The 18,921-nt window shown below is 40.0% G+C and overlaps 1 protein-coding gene across 1 annotated transcript in view; it reads right to left on the reverse strand.

The window, feature by feature from the left end:
* Positions 1-3,409: 3,409 nt before the first annotated feature.
* Positions 3,410-18,921, reverse strand: part of ccdc80 (coiled-coil domain containing 80) — a 44,751-nt gene continuing 29,239 nt past the window's right edge. The window contains exons 7-10 of the mRNA XM_037687077.1: positions 16,125-16,276; positions 15,694-15,797; positions 11,901-11,984; positions 3,410-4,149 (exon numbers count right to left, since the gene is read on the reverse strand). Coding sequence (XP_037543005.1) covers positions 3,827-4,149; positions 11,901-11,984; positions 15,694-15,797; positions 16,125-16,276 — 663 coding nt within the window. The 3' untranslated portion in view covers positions 3,410-3,826. The remainder of the gene's footprint in view (positions 4,150-11,900; positions 11,985-15,693; positions 15,798-16,124; positions 16,277-18,921) is intronic.

The raw sequence follows: 18,921 nt of genomic DNA on the forward strand, positions 1-18,921 counted from the left end.
AGTCCTCACTGAGGGAACACTGCAGGTAATAATGTCCTGAGAGCGCACTCCGTAGCTGCACTCACGCAGAGACATGTAGGAGGAGATGTATGAAGGCAGCAGACCAAGAAGTGATTTAAAGATGAAAATGTACCAGTGAGAGAGTCTGCGTGAAGTTAATGATGTCCAGTTAACCAATGAATACAGGGTGCAGTGGTGGGTACGATAATCACAGCCAGTTATGAATCTTAGTGCACCATGATAGACAGCATCCAACATCTGCAGGGTTCTTGTAGGAGCGTTCATGTAAATAATGTCACCAAAATCAATTGAGGGAAGGAAAGTCACAGATACAAGGCGTTTTCTAGCATTCAGGGTTAGACAGGATCTGTTTCTGAAAAAGAAACCCAGTTTAATTTTCAGTTTCTTTACCAAGTTTTCCACATGGAGCTTAAAAGAAAGATGTGAGTCGACCAAGATACCCAAATATTTATAGGAATCAACAAACTCAATGGGGACACCATTTGAGGATAAAATCGGAGGAAGAACTGCTGGGACCAACTTCCTATTTGAAAAAAGCATCCCTTTGGTTTTTTCGGCATTTAGGACAAGTTTGAGGTGAAACAAATCAGTCTGGATGTAGTTAAATGCAGATTTCAGAAGCTGGAAAGCCTTAGCAACTGTTTTAGCTCGAATGTAGGAGGAAATCATATAAGCAAACAAAGGGATTTATTATATAACTTTATGTAATATGGGCTTTCGAGTTTTTATAAACCAGAAAACATTTGATAAATAAGGACACAGATTGTAGTGAGTAGTTGTTCAGAAAGGTGCTGTACAAGTAGTCCATTTATTTATCTTGGGATCACTTAGAAACAAACTAGTGGACTGCAGTAGTTAGTCAGTGCTGCAGTCTCGTAATCCTGAGGGTGCAGATCTGAGAGCAGGTTGCATCAGGAAGCACATCCGGCACAACACTACCAACATTTCTGATATGACTCACTTGCTGTGGAAACTTCTGCGGAAAGAAGCAGATAAAATAACAGCAACTCGAGAACAAGCTAGACAACCATCCACACTCGCTTAGGTGTGTGTGTGTGACAACAAACTAGCTATGCAGATGAGAAAATTGGAAAAGTCTGAACAATTGTCATAAATAAAAAAATGTTACAACTTGGTCATAAATTCACCGCATTAGAAGATTATATTAAAAAGCCTCAATGCCTTTTTGACCAACTTCTTTTTTTTAAATGCTGAAATTAAATTTCAAAAAAAGATTTCAGTAAAAGAGACTGCTGAAAGAGACCAACAAGCACATTCACTTTTCAAAGAGCTTTTTTTAATAATTCTGAATGTTACTCCTGATATATGACAATAAAAATGAACCTTTTTTTTTTTTTTTCTTCTCTTTAGGGCACGGATGCTGTTGATAAATTGTCGATTATGAAATGTCTTTTGCTTTTCTTGGATATTTTGTATTCCATGAAGTACTATGAATGCTGTTTGTATGTATTCATTTCTTGTATGTTTCCACCTTTTCCTCACGTTGGTACAGGACTTGTTTCACTGTAGATAATGGAACTCGTACTAGCTTCTGCAGCATCTCCACCAGGTCTTTTGTTTTGGGGTTGATGCACACTTCATTCTAAAACCTCCATCTTGGGAACACTGAACTTGTCTCCTTCCTCGGCAGTAAGACGACAGGACATTTTCATGGTGTTTATACTTGCATAGAATTGTTTGAACAGACATGCTGTATCTTCAGGCACCTAAACATTGTACTTGAGGATAAAGCAGAGTTGTGGAGGTAGACCAATCCTTTCCTGACCTCTTGGCTGATTTCTTTTGTTTTTCACAGATGTCATACAGCGGTGTGTTTGAGGTGTCCTTTAAGTAACTTTAACATTGTCAACTTTTCTTTCAAATACATTTCAAAGCCATAACATTATAATCTGTGCTTTCTAACGAGCTTAAAGGCATACTGGTTAGTTTACTTAGTGTATTAGTGTATGGAAACACAATTTTAAAGAAAGAAACTACATTTATATCAAAAATCTCATTTAGGCATTTAGTAAGTAAAACATTTTTCATTCAATTTTTTCTGATTTTATCACAGACAGGAAAACAATGCTAATTTTTATACAGTGCATATAAAAAAAAACAATTTGAACTGTACGACTGATTAACTCTTGGACATAAATCAATTAAAGATGGCTGCCACAGCCAACTGACTTGGAACTGGAACAGACACAGAACAGCTTGAACTGTCAGTTTTACAGACTGTGCTACAATTTGATGTGGTAGTAGCTTAGACTGATTCCCGACGTATACTCTGAGCACTAAATGAGTGTGCAAGATCTTTGTTTAAAAATTTGACATTTACTATTGAATTCATCTTTATCCAAATCTCATGAAGTACTAAAGGGTTTTTAGTAACACTTTCAAAAAGTACTTATTTTAGTTGATCTATAACTGATTCGCTTTTGGAGTCGGTCCAGTTCAAGTTAGATACCACAGCCAAACTTAGCCAGCACAAAAAAATGTTTAACAGAAAAATGTACAGATATAAATCTAGAATTGAATGTTGTCGTAGCTGAGAGTCATTTACAAGATATGCAGAAGAATTAATATTGTTTTTGTCACACATGGCATTTTGAATGATTTGATCAAAAAAGCTATGATCTTGTCATTTAACATAAGATGACCTTAGTTTAAAACTCAGGCATAAAAGTGGCATTTAACATGCATTCCTTCTAGGAATACTTTGATGTTTAGTATGAAATTCATCTAAAGTTTCTATTTTTTTACCATTAGGAAGCTGATGAAACTGTTGGTAATATATTGATTTTATTGCCAGTAAATTTAAATAAGAGTAACTGAAACTTAACAGAAGAGAAATGTGACAGCTTTAAAGAAAATGTTTTATAATTTCACATTAAACACAACAAATTTCCAATAAATACATCCTTTTTCTCCTTAGCTACAAAATAAAGCTTTGTCCTGAAAATCCAAAGGTGTAAATTTGACATGGGAAGTGAAGGTGACAGAGCATACACAAGGGTGTTTAACAGAGAAAAATGACATACATTAAATGTTCCTGGTCCTCCTAGCTTCCCTACACTTTTATGTTTTGACCAGCTTTGAATACAAGCCCTTGTGTTTCACCTTGTACTACATGCTGTATGTGAATTGGGTAGCAGGAGAAAGCGGTTATGAGTCATCCAGTTTAAGCTGTCAAACATTCCAGGATCTCTATCCATTTGATAACTCATGTTAAAAATGGGTAAAAATATACAAACAAAAACCAGTATAGTTTAAAAATACCAGAGCTAAGAGCCACTTGTTGGCATCCATCACACAAAGGTTCAGGTATCTCACTGGGCTGTGGCAGATTGAGACTAACTGGCGACTCAAAATTGCCATCTCTCCCCATCAGCTTTCTCAGTCACCCTTACATTTATGATGTAATCTGTTTGTTCATTTCTAAAGTATACTCAAACAGACTTGGACCAGTTTTTAAAAATTAAGTATCAGCACGGATTTTAGACCTGGACATGTTTTCTGTCCAGAGAGCATTTTCTTGTGTCAAAATACAGCTCTAGTACTCTTGAGATGGGCTGGAAATGCCCACAAAAATTTCACATGGGTTTAAGACATATGCACTGACTCTGACTGTTTTCAGTGCAACTCTATCTCGCAAATTATTTAAACACATTTAAAACTCAATCAATAGGACCGTGAGCCTCTGCAAATCATGTGAGGGAACCACTGAATATTGTCAGTCTTTCTAGGGACTCCCTCTTAAATGTCTGTTGCCAATTAGTTGCAGCCCAATAGGTTACTACCCTTAGTAACCATAGCCCTGGCGATAGCTATCCTGGTAACCATGTTCATACCCATGTTGATGGTAGCCATAGCCACCATACTCATCTTCAGGACAGCGCATGCCGAGTGACTGCTGGATTGCCATCTCCTGCCTACGCAGTTGCATTGAGTCCACCAGGTCATAGATGGTGGCCATGGACCACATGGGCGAAGGGTACCAGGACTTGACATTGCCATCCTTCCCTACCAGCAGCATGGAGAAGTATTCTGGGCTGACTTGGAAGTAGTTCCTCATGTCCTTCACCAAAGTGGCTGAAAGGCCTTCACGCTCCACAGTAGCACTGCCTGGATGGAGCAGAGGTTTGAATTAGTGCGGGAGCATTTCAGGAGGACAGTTTATTTTCACAACAGACAGCACACACGTGCTTTGCGTTTTACACTTGTTTGATATTTACCTCCTCATTTTGGACTCCAAAATGTAAAGCCTTAATCTATTGGCAACATCTTGAGATTCTAGTCTTGCATAAGTCTGACTCACATTTCCCAGAAAAGAAACTATTTTCTAAAAAAAAAACAAAATTTGACCAAGAACCAAAAAAGAAAGATCCCACTGGCCATATTTACTGGAAGCAGGATGCAGAAATATTCTATGTGGGTTTCTGGTTTTGAATACGCTTTGCTGATGTGAGACCGAAGATCTCTTATTTTAGTGAACTGTAGAACGATATCAACATCAAACAAGATAAACAGTCTAAAGTCTTTTTGGATTTTTCTACCTGGATTATTGAGCATGCATCAGGATAGTCTAAAGTCTTCTAAATGAGCTCATTGTTTTACAGCCCAAACAGAGTAGCACAAGATTCCAGTCATGTATATGGTGTTGAGTGATTGACAGATGTTAGGCCAAAACTACATTTGCTTTTCATTTGGGCCAATTCTGTTCAGCACAAAGCACAAAGCCTATGGCTTCCACTTACGAGCAAACACATGTAATGTGACATCCTCTGCTTGTGTTTACGAACTATGGATTATCATGTGGAATACTGATGGGCAGATGATGCGCATTAGCATAAATTTGGTATTTTATTTATTAGGGGTGCACCAATTTATCGGCCCCGATTTCCTTAATTTTGGGAAATCAGAAATTGGCCGATGCATGAGAAACCGATGTTACTGATTTTTTTAGTTTTAACAATAATTGTCTGAACTTCTTTTATATTTCAGAGCACTACCTCGTGACCAGTTAAAACAAGTTTGCATTGTTTCTAGGATATTGTTCAAGGGTCTGTTTTTCAATAAAATAAGGTTGGGAAGTTGAAGGTGCATTGTGACCTTATAACTCCTGACAGTGTCGCTTATAAAACAAAATCGGTATCGGCCAAAATCAGAATCGGCAGGTCAGACTTTTTAGAGATTGGTGATAAGCCAGAAAAATGCAATCGGTGCACCCCTAATATTTATCTTTTTTAACTGTTTTTTAGGAAGCCAGGAAAGTGCAGTGAACAGTGGAGGATGCTTGAGTGGAGTGCTACGTCTGTAGCATCTTATCTTAGTAACTGTGACGCTGTAAGACGCTGCAGATGTAAGACGCTGTGTGTTCAGGTGCATAAATGTTGAAATGTCTTTAAAACCCCACACCTTATTGTCCTCAAGCTTCATGAGAAGCATCCTTTAGATGAGTAGTGTTGAACACAAGTAAAAAAGTCTAGTGGTGATGTTTTTTATTTCTCTATAAACACAAGTAGTGCCGATCAAAATGTCTTTAAAACAGCTGAATTTACACAAACTTGGTAAGAAACATGCTTTAAATTGAATTAAAGTACAGAAATCTAGATGAAATGTTGCTTTTGTGCAAACTAGAGTACAATTTTTTGTGCACACACACACACACACACATTACAGATGCTTCTGACGCCCATGGGTGTGTGCCTCTTTTTAAATAAGGTATACACTTCTCAACACACTTCTTGTTTTGCTTCAAAGTATCACTTGTCATTTCTGTAGGTATTCAGCTGTTTCAATTTGATTGTGTCAAGAGGTTTAGTTGTGATATTTACGGTAACATTTTTAACATAGTTAGCACTGTAGTGTCCACTTTGAAAAGGAACAGTCACACAGATAAATACACCTTCCCACTCGTTCACTCCTTTTTGTTTGCTGTAAAAAATACTCACAAATTGACCTCTTAACCTCAGATGAAGTCAAAAGTTTCCATTGGTTATTTGGAAACAGCAGAAAGCGAACAAGAGAACAGATCTATGCATCTCTAATAAACAACTAAAGCCTGACAGAGTGCGGGTGTTAAACTAATACACTGAAAAGAAAATATCTTACCTTAATCTTATTTAATCATAAAATGGAGTTGACTAAGCTTTTTATTTCAGCTTACAAAGACTAATACAAAAGCTTACATACACTAATCTTTTTCTTGTTTCGGCTTTTCTCTTGTTAGGAGTTGCCACTTTGAGCCATCTCCTCCACCTCACTCTGTCCCCAACAACCACTGTCCTCTAAATGCATCCATTTATCTCCTCTTTGTCTTTTTCCTGACAGCTGCATTTCTAACATCCTTCTACCAATATACCCACTGTCCCTCCTCTGGACATGTCCAAACCATCTCAGTCTGGCCTCTAACTTTATCTCCCAGTTCAACCTGTGCTGTACCTCTGATGATCTCATTCCTAATCTTATCCATCCTTGTCACTCCTAAGGAGAACCTTAACGTCTTCATTTCTGCTACTTCCAGCTCTTTCTCCTGTCTTTCTGTCCATGTCTCTGTCTCCAGACCATACAACATAACTGGTCTCACCACTGTCTTGTAAACTTTTCCTTTGACCTTTGCTGACACTCTTTTGTCACAAATCACTCCTGAAACTTTTCAGGAGTGATTTTTTCTGCTCAATCCGACTCGGACTCTTCTTCGCCTCCTTACTACACTCACAATTTTCCAGGACAACTGACACTAAATACTGACTGTTTTCTATGTGAAATCATTTTAATGAAGCCATGAAAAGCTTTAATTTCTTTATTCCATTATTACCTTCCTTACCCCCCCCCCCCCCTCTGACCACACACACACACACACACATTTTCATGGAGTATTCCTCACCCCCAAGAGACTGTGAGGAAATGAAGAGTCAACATGATCCTCTGGCTTTCCTAGATCAATCAGTTTTACTAATGGTGTTAGACTAATCACTAATACTTGGTGTGGCACTAATTTCTTGGAAGAAAGTACCGTATATGAATCCAAAAAAGTTCAATCTGGTCCTCTGGACATTAAAAAAAAACAAAAAACAAAACAAAGCAAAAAAATGTAGAAACGTTTCATCTTTCATCCGAGAGACTTCCTCAGTCTGAGATGCTGTATTCAGCTCAGTCTCTTAAATAGCACCTTCTCAGAGTGGATCAACCAGTTTTGCTGCTGACAACCAAAACCAGCTGATCACATGCTCAAGAAGGACCATCAGCCTAACAATGGATCATTAGCACACTGATGGCAGTTTACTGTTCACAGAGGGCTGAGTGATACTAGCAATCACAGCATTGTAAGAGGGGGACAGTTGAACCCGGAGGCCTCCACCCCTGTTTAATGATGGATGATTTCTTTTCACAAAGATGGCCTCCTTTACTCCTCTCTCAAACCATCGTTCCTCTCTGTCCAGGATGTGAACATCTTCATCCTTGAAAGAGTGACCGCTGGCCTGGAGATGAGTGTAGACCGCAGAGTCCTGGCCTGAAGATGTTGATCTTCTGTGCTGGGCCATCCTTTTGGCCAGTGGCTGTTTAGTTTCCCCGATGTAAGACTGATCACAGCCCTCCTGACACTGAACAGCATACACAACATTACTCTGTTTGTGCCGGGGGACATTTCTATATTTTTTTGCATTTTTTTTTTTTTTTTGAATGTCCAGAGGACCAGATTGAACTTTTTGGGATTTTTCTACCTGGATTATTGAGCATGCATCAGGATACCGTATATGAATGTTTCTTTAAAGTTTTGATGTAAATAATATTTTTACAGTACAGTAGAATGATGAATAAAAAATTTTAAAATCATAGGCAGCAATGATTCAATTCAATTTAGAGGGGAGTGGTGGCGCAGAGGTTAGAGAGGTGGGCCTGTGATCCGAAGATCGCCGGTTCACGCCCCGGCCCCGACAACATCAAAATTGTGGGTGGGGTAGGTGAAACACTCACACTTGCCCCCACCCTCATTCGCCCCACTCTGGGCCCATGAGCAAGGCCCTTAACCCCCACCATGTGCTCCCTAAACAGGTCTCTCTTGAAAATGAGTTCCCGTGGCTCAATGAGACTACCTGGATAAATAAAGGCTAAATGAAAAAAAAAAATTCAATTCAATTTAGTTTATTTATAAAGTGCCACATCACAACAGAAGTCATCTCAGGGCACTGAACAGAAACATTCACATACAAATAATAATTACGGTATTAATAATAATCCTGTATCCTAATGCATGCTCAATAATCCAGGTAGAAAAATCTAAAAAAAAATTAAGTCAGGTCCTCTGGACGGGTTCAAAAAACAAAGAAAACCGTAGAAACATTTCATCTTTCATTCAATCATTCATTAATTTCATTCATAATTCATCTACCAGCTCCTCAGACTGAAGAAGTCTTCTGGATGAAAAATGAAACGTTTCGACAATTTTTTTGTTTTTTGAACTCATCCAGAAGACCTGCCTTTTTTAGAATAAAGATCCTGCTTAACGTTGATCGTTTCTGTGAGATAACTGCACACGACAGCATATCAATAGTTCATACTATTAATAATAATAATAGTTCATGTCAGCACACGAGGAAAAACGTTACGATGTGGGCTTACTTTGCATCCACAGGTCCTCCACACCTTGTATTCAGTGAGTTAATCATGAACTCTGAAAGTAGTCTAGAGTTAAATGTGAGGTCATGTGTCTGACTTAACCTCCTGAGACCCGAGCTCTGGTTTGCGATGCATTTTTCATATCTCCTAGATATTTGTGATTAGATGGACCTGATTTGTGTATAAATAAAGCTTCCTCTTCCAACAGGAAGTTGTATTTTGTTACATGGTTATGACATACTTTTGTTAAAAAAAAAAGTCTTCGATGGGGACAATGGGCTTATTTTACAGCATACCACAACAACATTAACATGGCTTAACAAAGTATAAAACACTATTGAACAGAGTGAAGTATAAGGTACAGCAAAGCCAAAATGTAACGTCCCCACATGTGGATGCAGGGTCTCAGGAGGTTCATGATGCTTGACTTAAACTGAGTCATGCAACAAAACAATGATCCCAAACAGCAACAAATCTACACTCCCCCAGTATATAGCGTCTTTTTTGAGATCTCCAAGTTTTGGAAAGCACGTTTAAATGTTTTTCATTCACTAGTGGCTTTTACTGTATTTACACTGTGTTTTCATGGCTTTTATACGTTCACTCACACACTGAAAGGCATGTTTGGAGCAGTGAAACTGTCGGTGTTCTGCTCAGTGGCCTGGAGATGGGACCCCCTTTGATTAGAAGATGTCATAGATTGAAAGGTGAGCACTTCAGGCTAATAAAATCTGGGCTGCATTTGCTTTCACTTGCTATCACTAGCCAAGATGGCTACAGCTTCACAGGCTCCCAGTGAACTAGATCTTTTTTTGTTCTTTTTGTTTCTGTTTTAACTTGTTTTTTTGCGACTACAATGCACATCCGCAGTACAGGATATGACCGCGACACACTTGTGGAGTTTTCTGTGTCGCTGCCTTGCCATCGTGTCGTCATGGTTCAGTCCTTCCAGTCTCGGGCTCAGGCCTGCCATGGCAACTGTCTACATGATCCTCCATCGGGGAAACCTGGATGTTCTACATCTGCCGGACCCGGTTCAGGAGGGCAGTCTGGGAGGCAGCTGCTGTGGTTCTTTTTATCATCAAGCTGCTGAAGAGACCTGCTAACAAGACCTGCTAATGCTGCTAACCAAAGCACACCGCAAGGATTTAATTTGTAAACTGATTGATGCTGGAACATAAATAGCGGGTGGTTCGGCGTGTGCGTGTGTGTGTGTGTGTGTGTGTGGGGGGGGTCTGTGGGTCCTCCCCCAGAAAATTTGGAACAAAAGAGATGCCATTTCCTGCATTTTGGTGTATTTTACCATGTTGTTAAACATCTTTGTTTACCTACATTTGGAAACATTTGATTAAATTGAAACAGGTCTCTCTTGTAAATGAGACTAACAACCTGTAGAAATAAAGGTTCAATTGAAATTACTATTTTAGAGAGCTAGAAGAAGTCTGTGAATAGAACAGCTCTGATTTTGTCAAACATCCTACCCCCACAACTCAAATCTCTGCCCCTAAAAGTCCAAAGTCATCGCACATTTTTATTTTGATTATTTATTAAAAATACAACGAGAGGAGATGTTGCCCCGTCTGTGGAGTGGATGTCCCATGCTCCTGCCCAGCAGAGACGCGGACTGCATGTCCCGCGAGGAGCGTCTTCATCCACCTTCAGCTGTGTGTATATGTCTATGTGCAGGAGTTCCCACACATCAGCAGCTGTGCGCGCTCTGGAGAGCTGTCTGGAGACGCTCCTGTGCGTAAAACATGCACAGTCCGCAGGGCGCAGCTGAAGCATGAAGACGCTCCCCGCTGGACATGCGGTCCACGTCTCTGCTGGGCTGGAGCAGCTGCGTGAAGCTGACACCTGACCCCACCATCAGCTTCGCCCAGCTGGCAGGAGCGTGCGCGAGTTGGTGCGCGTAGTGCGGCAGGAACATTCACTCCACAGACGGGGCAACGTCTCCTCTCGTTGTATTTTCAATAAATAATCAAAATAAAAATGCGCGAGAACTTTGGACTTTTAGGGGCGGAGATTTGCCGGATCCGAGGAAACAGTTGCTGGAACACAGTCGGTCAGAATGAGGCAGTTCCCGGATCTTGTTCCGGCAGGATCCGGCTCAAATCAACCACTGCACTCTGCTAACAGTACCATGGTTCCATCAGAACCATGTTGCTAAGATAATGTCACTGTCATCAGAACCACTCTGCCAATAGGACCCTGTAGACTTATTTATTTTTCACTTGTGGCACCTTCTTTCTGTATTTTTGTTGCATGCTTTGAATAAATCTCAGTTTATGCTCATTTTGGAGCTCCAAGCCTGATTCTGTTTGCATCAAGCGTGTAAATTATAGCCGAACAGAATCTATGAGAATCGTGCTGCAGCTGTTCGGTGTATTGTTTTGCACTATCAGTGACTAACATATAGCTTACATCTTGTTCTATAACTGGGAGCCTGTGTACACAATTTCATTCCATCTCATGTATCACATGTGACGCAAATGACAATAAAGAACCTTAAATCTTTGAATCCTTTTCTTTTTACAGTAAGACGGTTTGCCTGAATCTTCACGTTGAAAATTAAACTTGGTCAGAAACTTTTCTTGGTGTGTGGACTTTTGGTCCAGCACCCATTCCAGAACATTTTTAGATATGCATGTCATTGTTTTTAAAATTTTGTGCCATGATTTTAGTTTTTTTTTTTTTTTTTTATAAACTGCACATTTTTGCAGTAGTTTCTAAGTAAAGGTTATGTGGTAGCTGGAATCTAATTTGCAACGAGGAAAACACCAGAATATCTTGTGTCGTTTTTGGAAGTTCTCAATTTCTTGATTGACGTCTTGCTTGTTGTTTAGTTGCAAACTTCAAGAATCAGTAAGGTTGCAATAGAAAATTTGCATATTTTCTCACAATTTTGAGTCACCAACTAGTTTCAACAGTCTCGATCCAGAAAGATACTACCTTAAAGTGTTGGACAGAAAGATACTACCTTAAAGTGTTGGACAGAAAGATACTCCCTTAAAGTGTTGGACAGAAAGATACTACCTTAAAGTGTTGGACAGAAAGATACTACCTTAAAGTGTTGGACCCAATTGGAAGATGTGTTTGGAACAAAATACTGTAAGTTTGTATATGCCTTATAAAATCTAAGAAACTGAAATGATATGTAATTTCTTTATACCAAGATTGTGTATATTACAGACATTTTCTTTGTTTGATGAATTAAAATAATTTATACCTGAATAATTTTATAGAAAAGTCCTTACCATTGATGGGATACAGCTCCAAGACTCCGCCCATGTCTGGCTGCTCAGTACCAACCAGCTTCAGAATAGCAATGTGCCTCAGACCTATGACGTCACACACACACATACACACGCAAAGACAAAAACGTATTAGATGCCACCCAACCAGAGGAAAATGCAGTGTTCACTTGTACGCACTAAGTGTACCTGTACAGTAAATACCAGGATCAAACAGGTCGTCAGCCTAAAGCAGCTCTGGGTTCTTAACGCATCAAGAGGAAAAATAAGATCTCCACACAACCTCAAGTGAACAAGACATGCCATCTTCCTGCTATCATGAGTCGTCCTGATTAAAACATTTAATAGTGTTGTTCACTTTGTAATAAATTTTGGGCAGACATTTAGGACTTGTGTGAAAATGTGATTATATTTTAGATCAGGTTTATGCAGAAATACAGAAAATTATAAACAGCTCACAAACTTTCAAGCATTAAGTGAAAATGCCCAAATTGTGCCCAATTAGGCCTTTTCTCTCCCCGGTGTCACGTGACTCGTTAGTGTTACAAGGTCTCAGGTGTGAATGGGGAGCAGGTGTGTTAGATTTGGTATTATCGCTCTCACACTCTCATACTGGTCACTGGAAATTCAAGATGGCATCACCTCATGACAAATAACTCTCAGAGGATCTGGAAAAAAAGAATTGTTGCTCTGCATACACATATGAGTGCTGCTAGCATTGAAGCAGAGATTGAAGGTTCACTATGGCGGGGGATCTGTACCCGAAGCCCAAGGCCGGATCTACCATACGGGCAATCTGAGCACGTGCCCAGGTGCCCTTGGCACAGAGGGGCCCTCTGTTGGCAGAATTTTTTTTGCCGCAACAAACAACAGGCACTCTGACTCCCGTCATCTGTGGGATACAGCACCATGAGGGAGGACGGTGAAGCTGCTCACAATAACAGTCGCGATAGGGAAGAGTGAATTTCCGGTTTTCAAAATAAAACACAAAACCCAATAAAATTCACATATCTCACGTTATTCCTGGTGCTTTTAACTTCCGGTCCAACACGGGAAGTATCAGTGATAGAACGGACCGCAACTTTTTTTTAAGTTATTTGCATTCAGTTTATTAAAGCAAAAGTTTTTGTTTAAACGTGAAGTTTACTAAAATGTCCTACCGGGGTTCAGATCCTGCTGTGCTGTTTGTGGCTGCACAAACAACCAGACCAAGCTAAGACTACTGCAAACAGTGTTTTGAACACGGACACAAAACAAAAAAAGATTGTTCCTGTGATGCGTTATGGTTTCCATCTCCTACTACAGCTGAGGAATTAAGAAGAATGTGGCTGAAAAATCTAAATTTGAAGAAACCACCCAAAACGCTGTTTCTGTGCTCATTTCACTTCGTAAACAAACGGCCGACGGACTTTCTGAGTTTACACTCACTGAGTTTACACTTCATATCCTGCCTACAAAAAAGAAAAAGTCCAGAAAGAATAACTAAAGGTAAGAGCCATTGCACTTTCTGTGAAGTGAGCAGACAAATACAAACCGTCTGTTGTGATTGTGCAGATAATACAGGTGCTGGTCATAAATTTAGAATATCATAAAAAGTTGATTTATTTCAGTAATTTCATTCAAAAAGTGAAACTTGTATATTATATTCATTTATTGCACACTGACTGATATATTTCAAATGTTTATTTCTTTTAATGTTGATGATTATAATTGACAACTAATGAAAACCCCAAATTCAGCACAGAAAAATAGTTTATTACTTAAGACCAATTAAAAAAAAGAAAGTTTTTAGAAATGTTGGCCAACTGAAAAGTATGAGCATGTACAGCACTCAGTACTTAGTTGGGGCTCCTTTTGCCAGGATTACTGCAGGATTATATATATATATATATATATATATATATATATAATATATATATATAAAGTAAAATTGGTGTTAGGTTAGGGAGGGGGCCCCTGTGAGCTTCAGTGCCCAGGGGCCCCTGGGGTTGCTAATCTGGCCCTGCTGAAGTCCCGCCATGAGTGAAAAACCGCAAAGTAGGAATAGTAGTACAAGTAGTAAGTAGTGGTTTATTTTAGTATATAACTTATATATATGTGGGGGTGGCTGTGGCTGAGTGGTTAGAGCAGTCGTCCTCCAATGCGAGAGTTGGGGGTTCGAATCCACCAGCAGTCACATGCCGAAGTGTCCCTGGGCAAGACACTGAACCCCTCATAGCCTCCGATGTGTGTCCCATCGGCGTTTGAATGTGATAAATCACTGATTAGTCTCTTTAGAATGATTTGTTCAATTAGCTTTGTAAAGATCTAGTAGAGCTGTATGAATGGGTAAGTGAGGCACAGATTGTAGTGTAAAGAGCTTTGAGTATCTTGAAATAAGATAGAAAGGCGCTATATAAGTACAGTCCATTTACCATTTATACTATATATACAAACCGGATTCCAAAAAAGTTGGGACACTACACAAATTGTGAATAAAAACTGAATGCAATGATATGGAGGTGCCAACATCTAATATTTTATTCAGAATAGAACACAAATCACAGATCAAAAGTTTAAACTGAGAGAATGTGAACCTGCCAGCACTCTCGGCCACGCCCACTTCTCTGCTGCAGTGTGGGGATATAAGCTGCAGGAGGGAGCTTCTCCTGCAGTATGGGTTGCACAAAGATGCAGCAGGTGCTAAATAATTTAAAATAATTCATTTCAAATAAAAATTCCATATCGATAGTGCAGCTCATCCATCAATCAGCCAATTGTGTGTCATGTCTAATCTTACATTGAAAAACTGCGATAGAGCGAGTCTGTGAAAAACGAACCACGAAGTAGCGACGGACTACTGTATATCTTAGATCCTTATTTACTGTTTTTTTTTATACTTTATATTTTTGCTATTGTTGGATGCAACTTGGACCCTGTGTACACAATTTAGTTCCACCTCATGTAAATGGTAAATGGACTGTACTTGTATAGCGCCTTTCTGTCTTATTGAGATACTCAAAGCGCTTTACACTACAATCTGTGTCCTCATTTACCCATTCATACAGCACTCTACTAGATCTCTACAAAGCTAATTGAACAAATCATTCTAAAGAGACTAATCAGAGCTTTATCACATTCATACACTGATGGGACACACATCGGAGGCAACGAGGGGTTCAGTGTCTTGCCCAGGGACACTTCAGCATGTGACTGCTGGTGGATTCGAACGCCCAACTCTTGCATTGGAGGACGACTGCTCTAACCACAGCCGCCTGCACTCAGCCACAGCTGCCCATGTACCACAAATGATGCGAATGACAATAAACTTGAACTTGCACTAGAAGGGGTGGGGGTCTGACTGTCATTGCTCACACCATACGCTGCACACTGCAAACTGGTCTGCTTGGCTGTCATCCCAGAAGGAAGTCTTTTCAAAAAATGATGCACAAGAAAGCCCACAAACAGTTTGCTGAAGATGAACAGTCTAAAGACATGGATTACTGGAACTGTGGTCTGATGAGACCAAGATAAACTTTAGTTCAGATGGTGTCAAGTGTGTGTGACAGCAACCAGGTGAAGAGTGCTACAGTGAAGCATGGTGGTGGGAGTGTCATGGTTTGTGACTGCATGAGTGCTGCTGGCTATGGGGAGCTACAGTTCATTGAAGGAACCATGAATGTGAACATGCACTGCGACATACTGAAGCAGAGCATGAGCCCCTCCCTTCCAAATCTAGACCACAGAGCAGTATTCCAACATGATAATGACCCAAACACACCTCCAACTCTAATGACCACCACACTCAGAAACTCACCCAGATTGCAGGCCTGGCTGCTCAGAGAATAGAGCTGCTGCTGGTAGAACCACTCCTCATCGCTGGGGGCAGAGATGACAAACAGGCGGCGTCTCCATCGAAACCTGTAATCAAAAACCGTTTCAGTCTAAATCAAAGTGGCACTTTAGAGCTGCCCTGAAAGCTCTGAGCAACTTGCACTTGTGCTCAACATACGATTAGTGAAAGAGGATGACAACCCCAAATTATGGTCATAAACCTTCTTCTTTCTGGAAATAGAATTTTCTATGATCTCCATGGAGACAACAAAACAGTCTACTTTAGATATCTTGTAAAAGTATGTGACGACAGTGTTTCAGGCTGCAGAAACTGCAGGGTGGTACTTTCTGTTTGTTACAAACACACAGCTGCAATGTGCTCAAAGTCCCTATATGAGTAGAGGGGAGTCTTACCTGGACAAAAAGTTTTCCAGTGACCGGGGCTTGTCCTCCTTTTTACAGGTGACCCCATCCCTCTTCTGCTGCTCCATTTCCCGGATGCGAGAGGAAAACATGTCGATGGAGTCGAACACGGCCTTCATGGCGATGGGAACCTCATAGTTTTGCTGGTCAAATAAGAACATCAATAAGATTTAGACATATTCTGGCAAAAGTCATTCCAAACAAGAACCCACAATGTAAATGATCCAATACACTTTTAAAAAAAATACAGAAGCAGCATGTAGAATATTAAAATATAATTCTACTGCCGTAAATAACAAGTGTTTCCCCGGAAGTTTGGAGGCCGTTTGTGAACGAGGAGTGAATTTTTTCATTTCCCAAACTCTGCAACAACTTCTTGGAAACAGCTTTGGGCATGTTACCCAAACATAACACTTTGTCAGAGTACAAGAGAGTTTCATTTATTAGTATCATTTAAAAAATTCTAAGGACTAAAAAAATGTTTAACACATTTATGAAAACATGACACACAATCTCGCACATATTCTTTGGATTATGCTGAACTTGCTTGTTCTCCTTCACACCTCTGTCTCTCACCTCTTTCTGTCTCCAACAGCCCCCCCCCCCCAGACCCCCCCCCTTTCCCTCCCCCCCCCCCCCCCCCCCCCCCCCCCACACACACACACTCACACACACACACTCACAGACTACCCTGTCTGTGCTTCTGTTAGCAAGGGATGTGAATACTGGCCTCTTTGATGAACCTGTCCAAAAGCAACCTGCTGATTTACTCTAGTATGTGCATGAGCAAACACACGTATATACACACACACACACACACACACACACACACACACACACATGCAGCTGCTGTGCAAATGTCAAGTTTGTGAATTGAAGCAGTGTTTTAGTTTAGCCACTGAGCTGGCAGCGTGAGGACAGGTCACCTATAAAGAAAAACAGAAAAGGCTGAATATTATGAACTTAGCACTGTTTGTTCTTCACAGCTTTAAAATCCAACAATATGAGCAAGAACGTGGGTCACCAAGAGCTTATAGAACTAGTTCTACTCTGGTAAATATTCTATACTTTTTTTAGTTCAGTTCAACCTTTAGTTATATGTTAGTCTCATAGACCTCGACGCTCAATGAGACTAACTTGTATAAATAAACATTGAATTGAAATTGAGCTCCAAGGACTCATTTACAAGAGAGACCTGTTTTTAAAAAAGAACACAAGACGACAACAGTAGACAATGTAAAAAAGCATAAAATGAAAAGAAAATGGAAGAAATTATATAAAAAAGAAACAAAACCAGCTACATTATAAAACAGTGTAAAATACTAAAAACAGGAACATGTCTGCGTTGGTTGTTGCCATGAGCTTAGCAGTTGTTTAAAATCACTTAGAGAGTTCAAGATCGAGAGCTTCAGATGTTTTTGCAAGGTGTTCCAGGTTATAGGAGCGGAGTAGGAGAAGGCCCTTTTGCCTAGTTTGGTTCGTACTGAGGGTACACTGCAGGTAATAATGTCCTGAGAGCGCACGCTGTAGCTGAACTGTAGCTATAGTTCCCATCCTTTTCAAAGAAACTCCTAAGAAATCACACACTTCCAGATAGATACCAGTAGATGAACCAACAGAAATACCACTGTGTTTGTCAACAGCACTATCACAAATCAGGGACTGGATGCTTTAGCATGTTCTCTTCAAAGTACATTGCTCTTGGCTTGTCCTTTAGGCCCCCGTCATACAGGTTGATGACCCCACTATATGACTAGCCAGAATGTGGATGGTCTTTGCAGGGACTTAGTGTGGAGTATATTAAGAACTCACTTCTCATTACGTGTGACAGAGCACAATAGGTTTGTGATGATTTTGAGCATGCACAAAACTTCCTTTGTGCACCAAAGTCCATGGACTTTGTTGTTTTGAACCAGTTTGACATGACTGTCGATGAGGGAGAGGGTGAGCACCAGAGAAGAGGGCGTGTCCCAGAAACCATCTTAGCACCAACATAACTGTGTTTTTCTACTTTGGAATAAGTTGTTGGGGGAGAATCAGTTTTGTATGGTGTTTCCTCAGACTGATGAAGCACTTCGGATGGAGGGTGAAACGTCTCAGCACACAAAAAAAGAAACGATCCAGATTCCTTTGTGCAGTTTTAGTGGTTTGTCATCCTGCTGGGAGCATTTTAATGTCTTGAGTGGAGCATGGGCGAGCATGCAGGTGCTTGGTGGCAGTGTATCCATGATGTTGGGCCCACACCCACTGGTGTAGGTTGTTCATGGAGAAATTGAAGAACAACCAGTTCGCTGCCTCCACATGCTTACATTTGCAGATAAATTTGTTGGTGCCTTTACACAATAAAAACAAAACTAGCCAAAAACCTAGTTTTACCTCATCAGTCTCCAAAACTTTTCCAAGAAGAAAAAGAAAAGAAAATTTAAATGTTGAATTTTGAGGTGTTGCTCGTAATGATTTCTGTATTTCTCTGTGTTTAATATCAGGTTTATCTAACAAAGTTAAGTCAGGTCCTCTGGATGTTTTTATTTATTTGTTGTTGTTGTTGTTGAAAAGTTTTTGCCTCAAACAAGTCAGTGAGGGAGAGGGTGGACTCCAGAAACCATCTGAGCACCATCAAACTGGTTGACCCACTAAGGTGCTATTTATAAGACTGAGTTTGTTGCAGCTCCTTAGACTGAAGAAGTCATTTGGATGAAAGACGAAATGTTTCAACAAAAAGAACCCGTCCGGAATACTGAACATGAATCAGGATAAGACCAAGTTGGTATTTTTTTTTTTTTTTTTT

The sequence above is a fragment of the Nematolebias whitei genome, chromosome 13 (assembly GCF_014905685.2).
Source record: "Nematolebias whitei isolate Nwh7 chromosome 13, NemWhi1, whole genome shotgun sequence".
Lineage (NCBI taxonomy): Eukaryota > Metazoa > Chordata > Actinopteri > Cyprinodontiformes > Rivulidae > Nematolebias > Nematolebias whitei.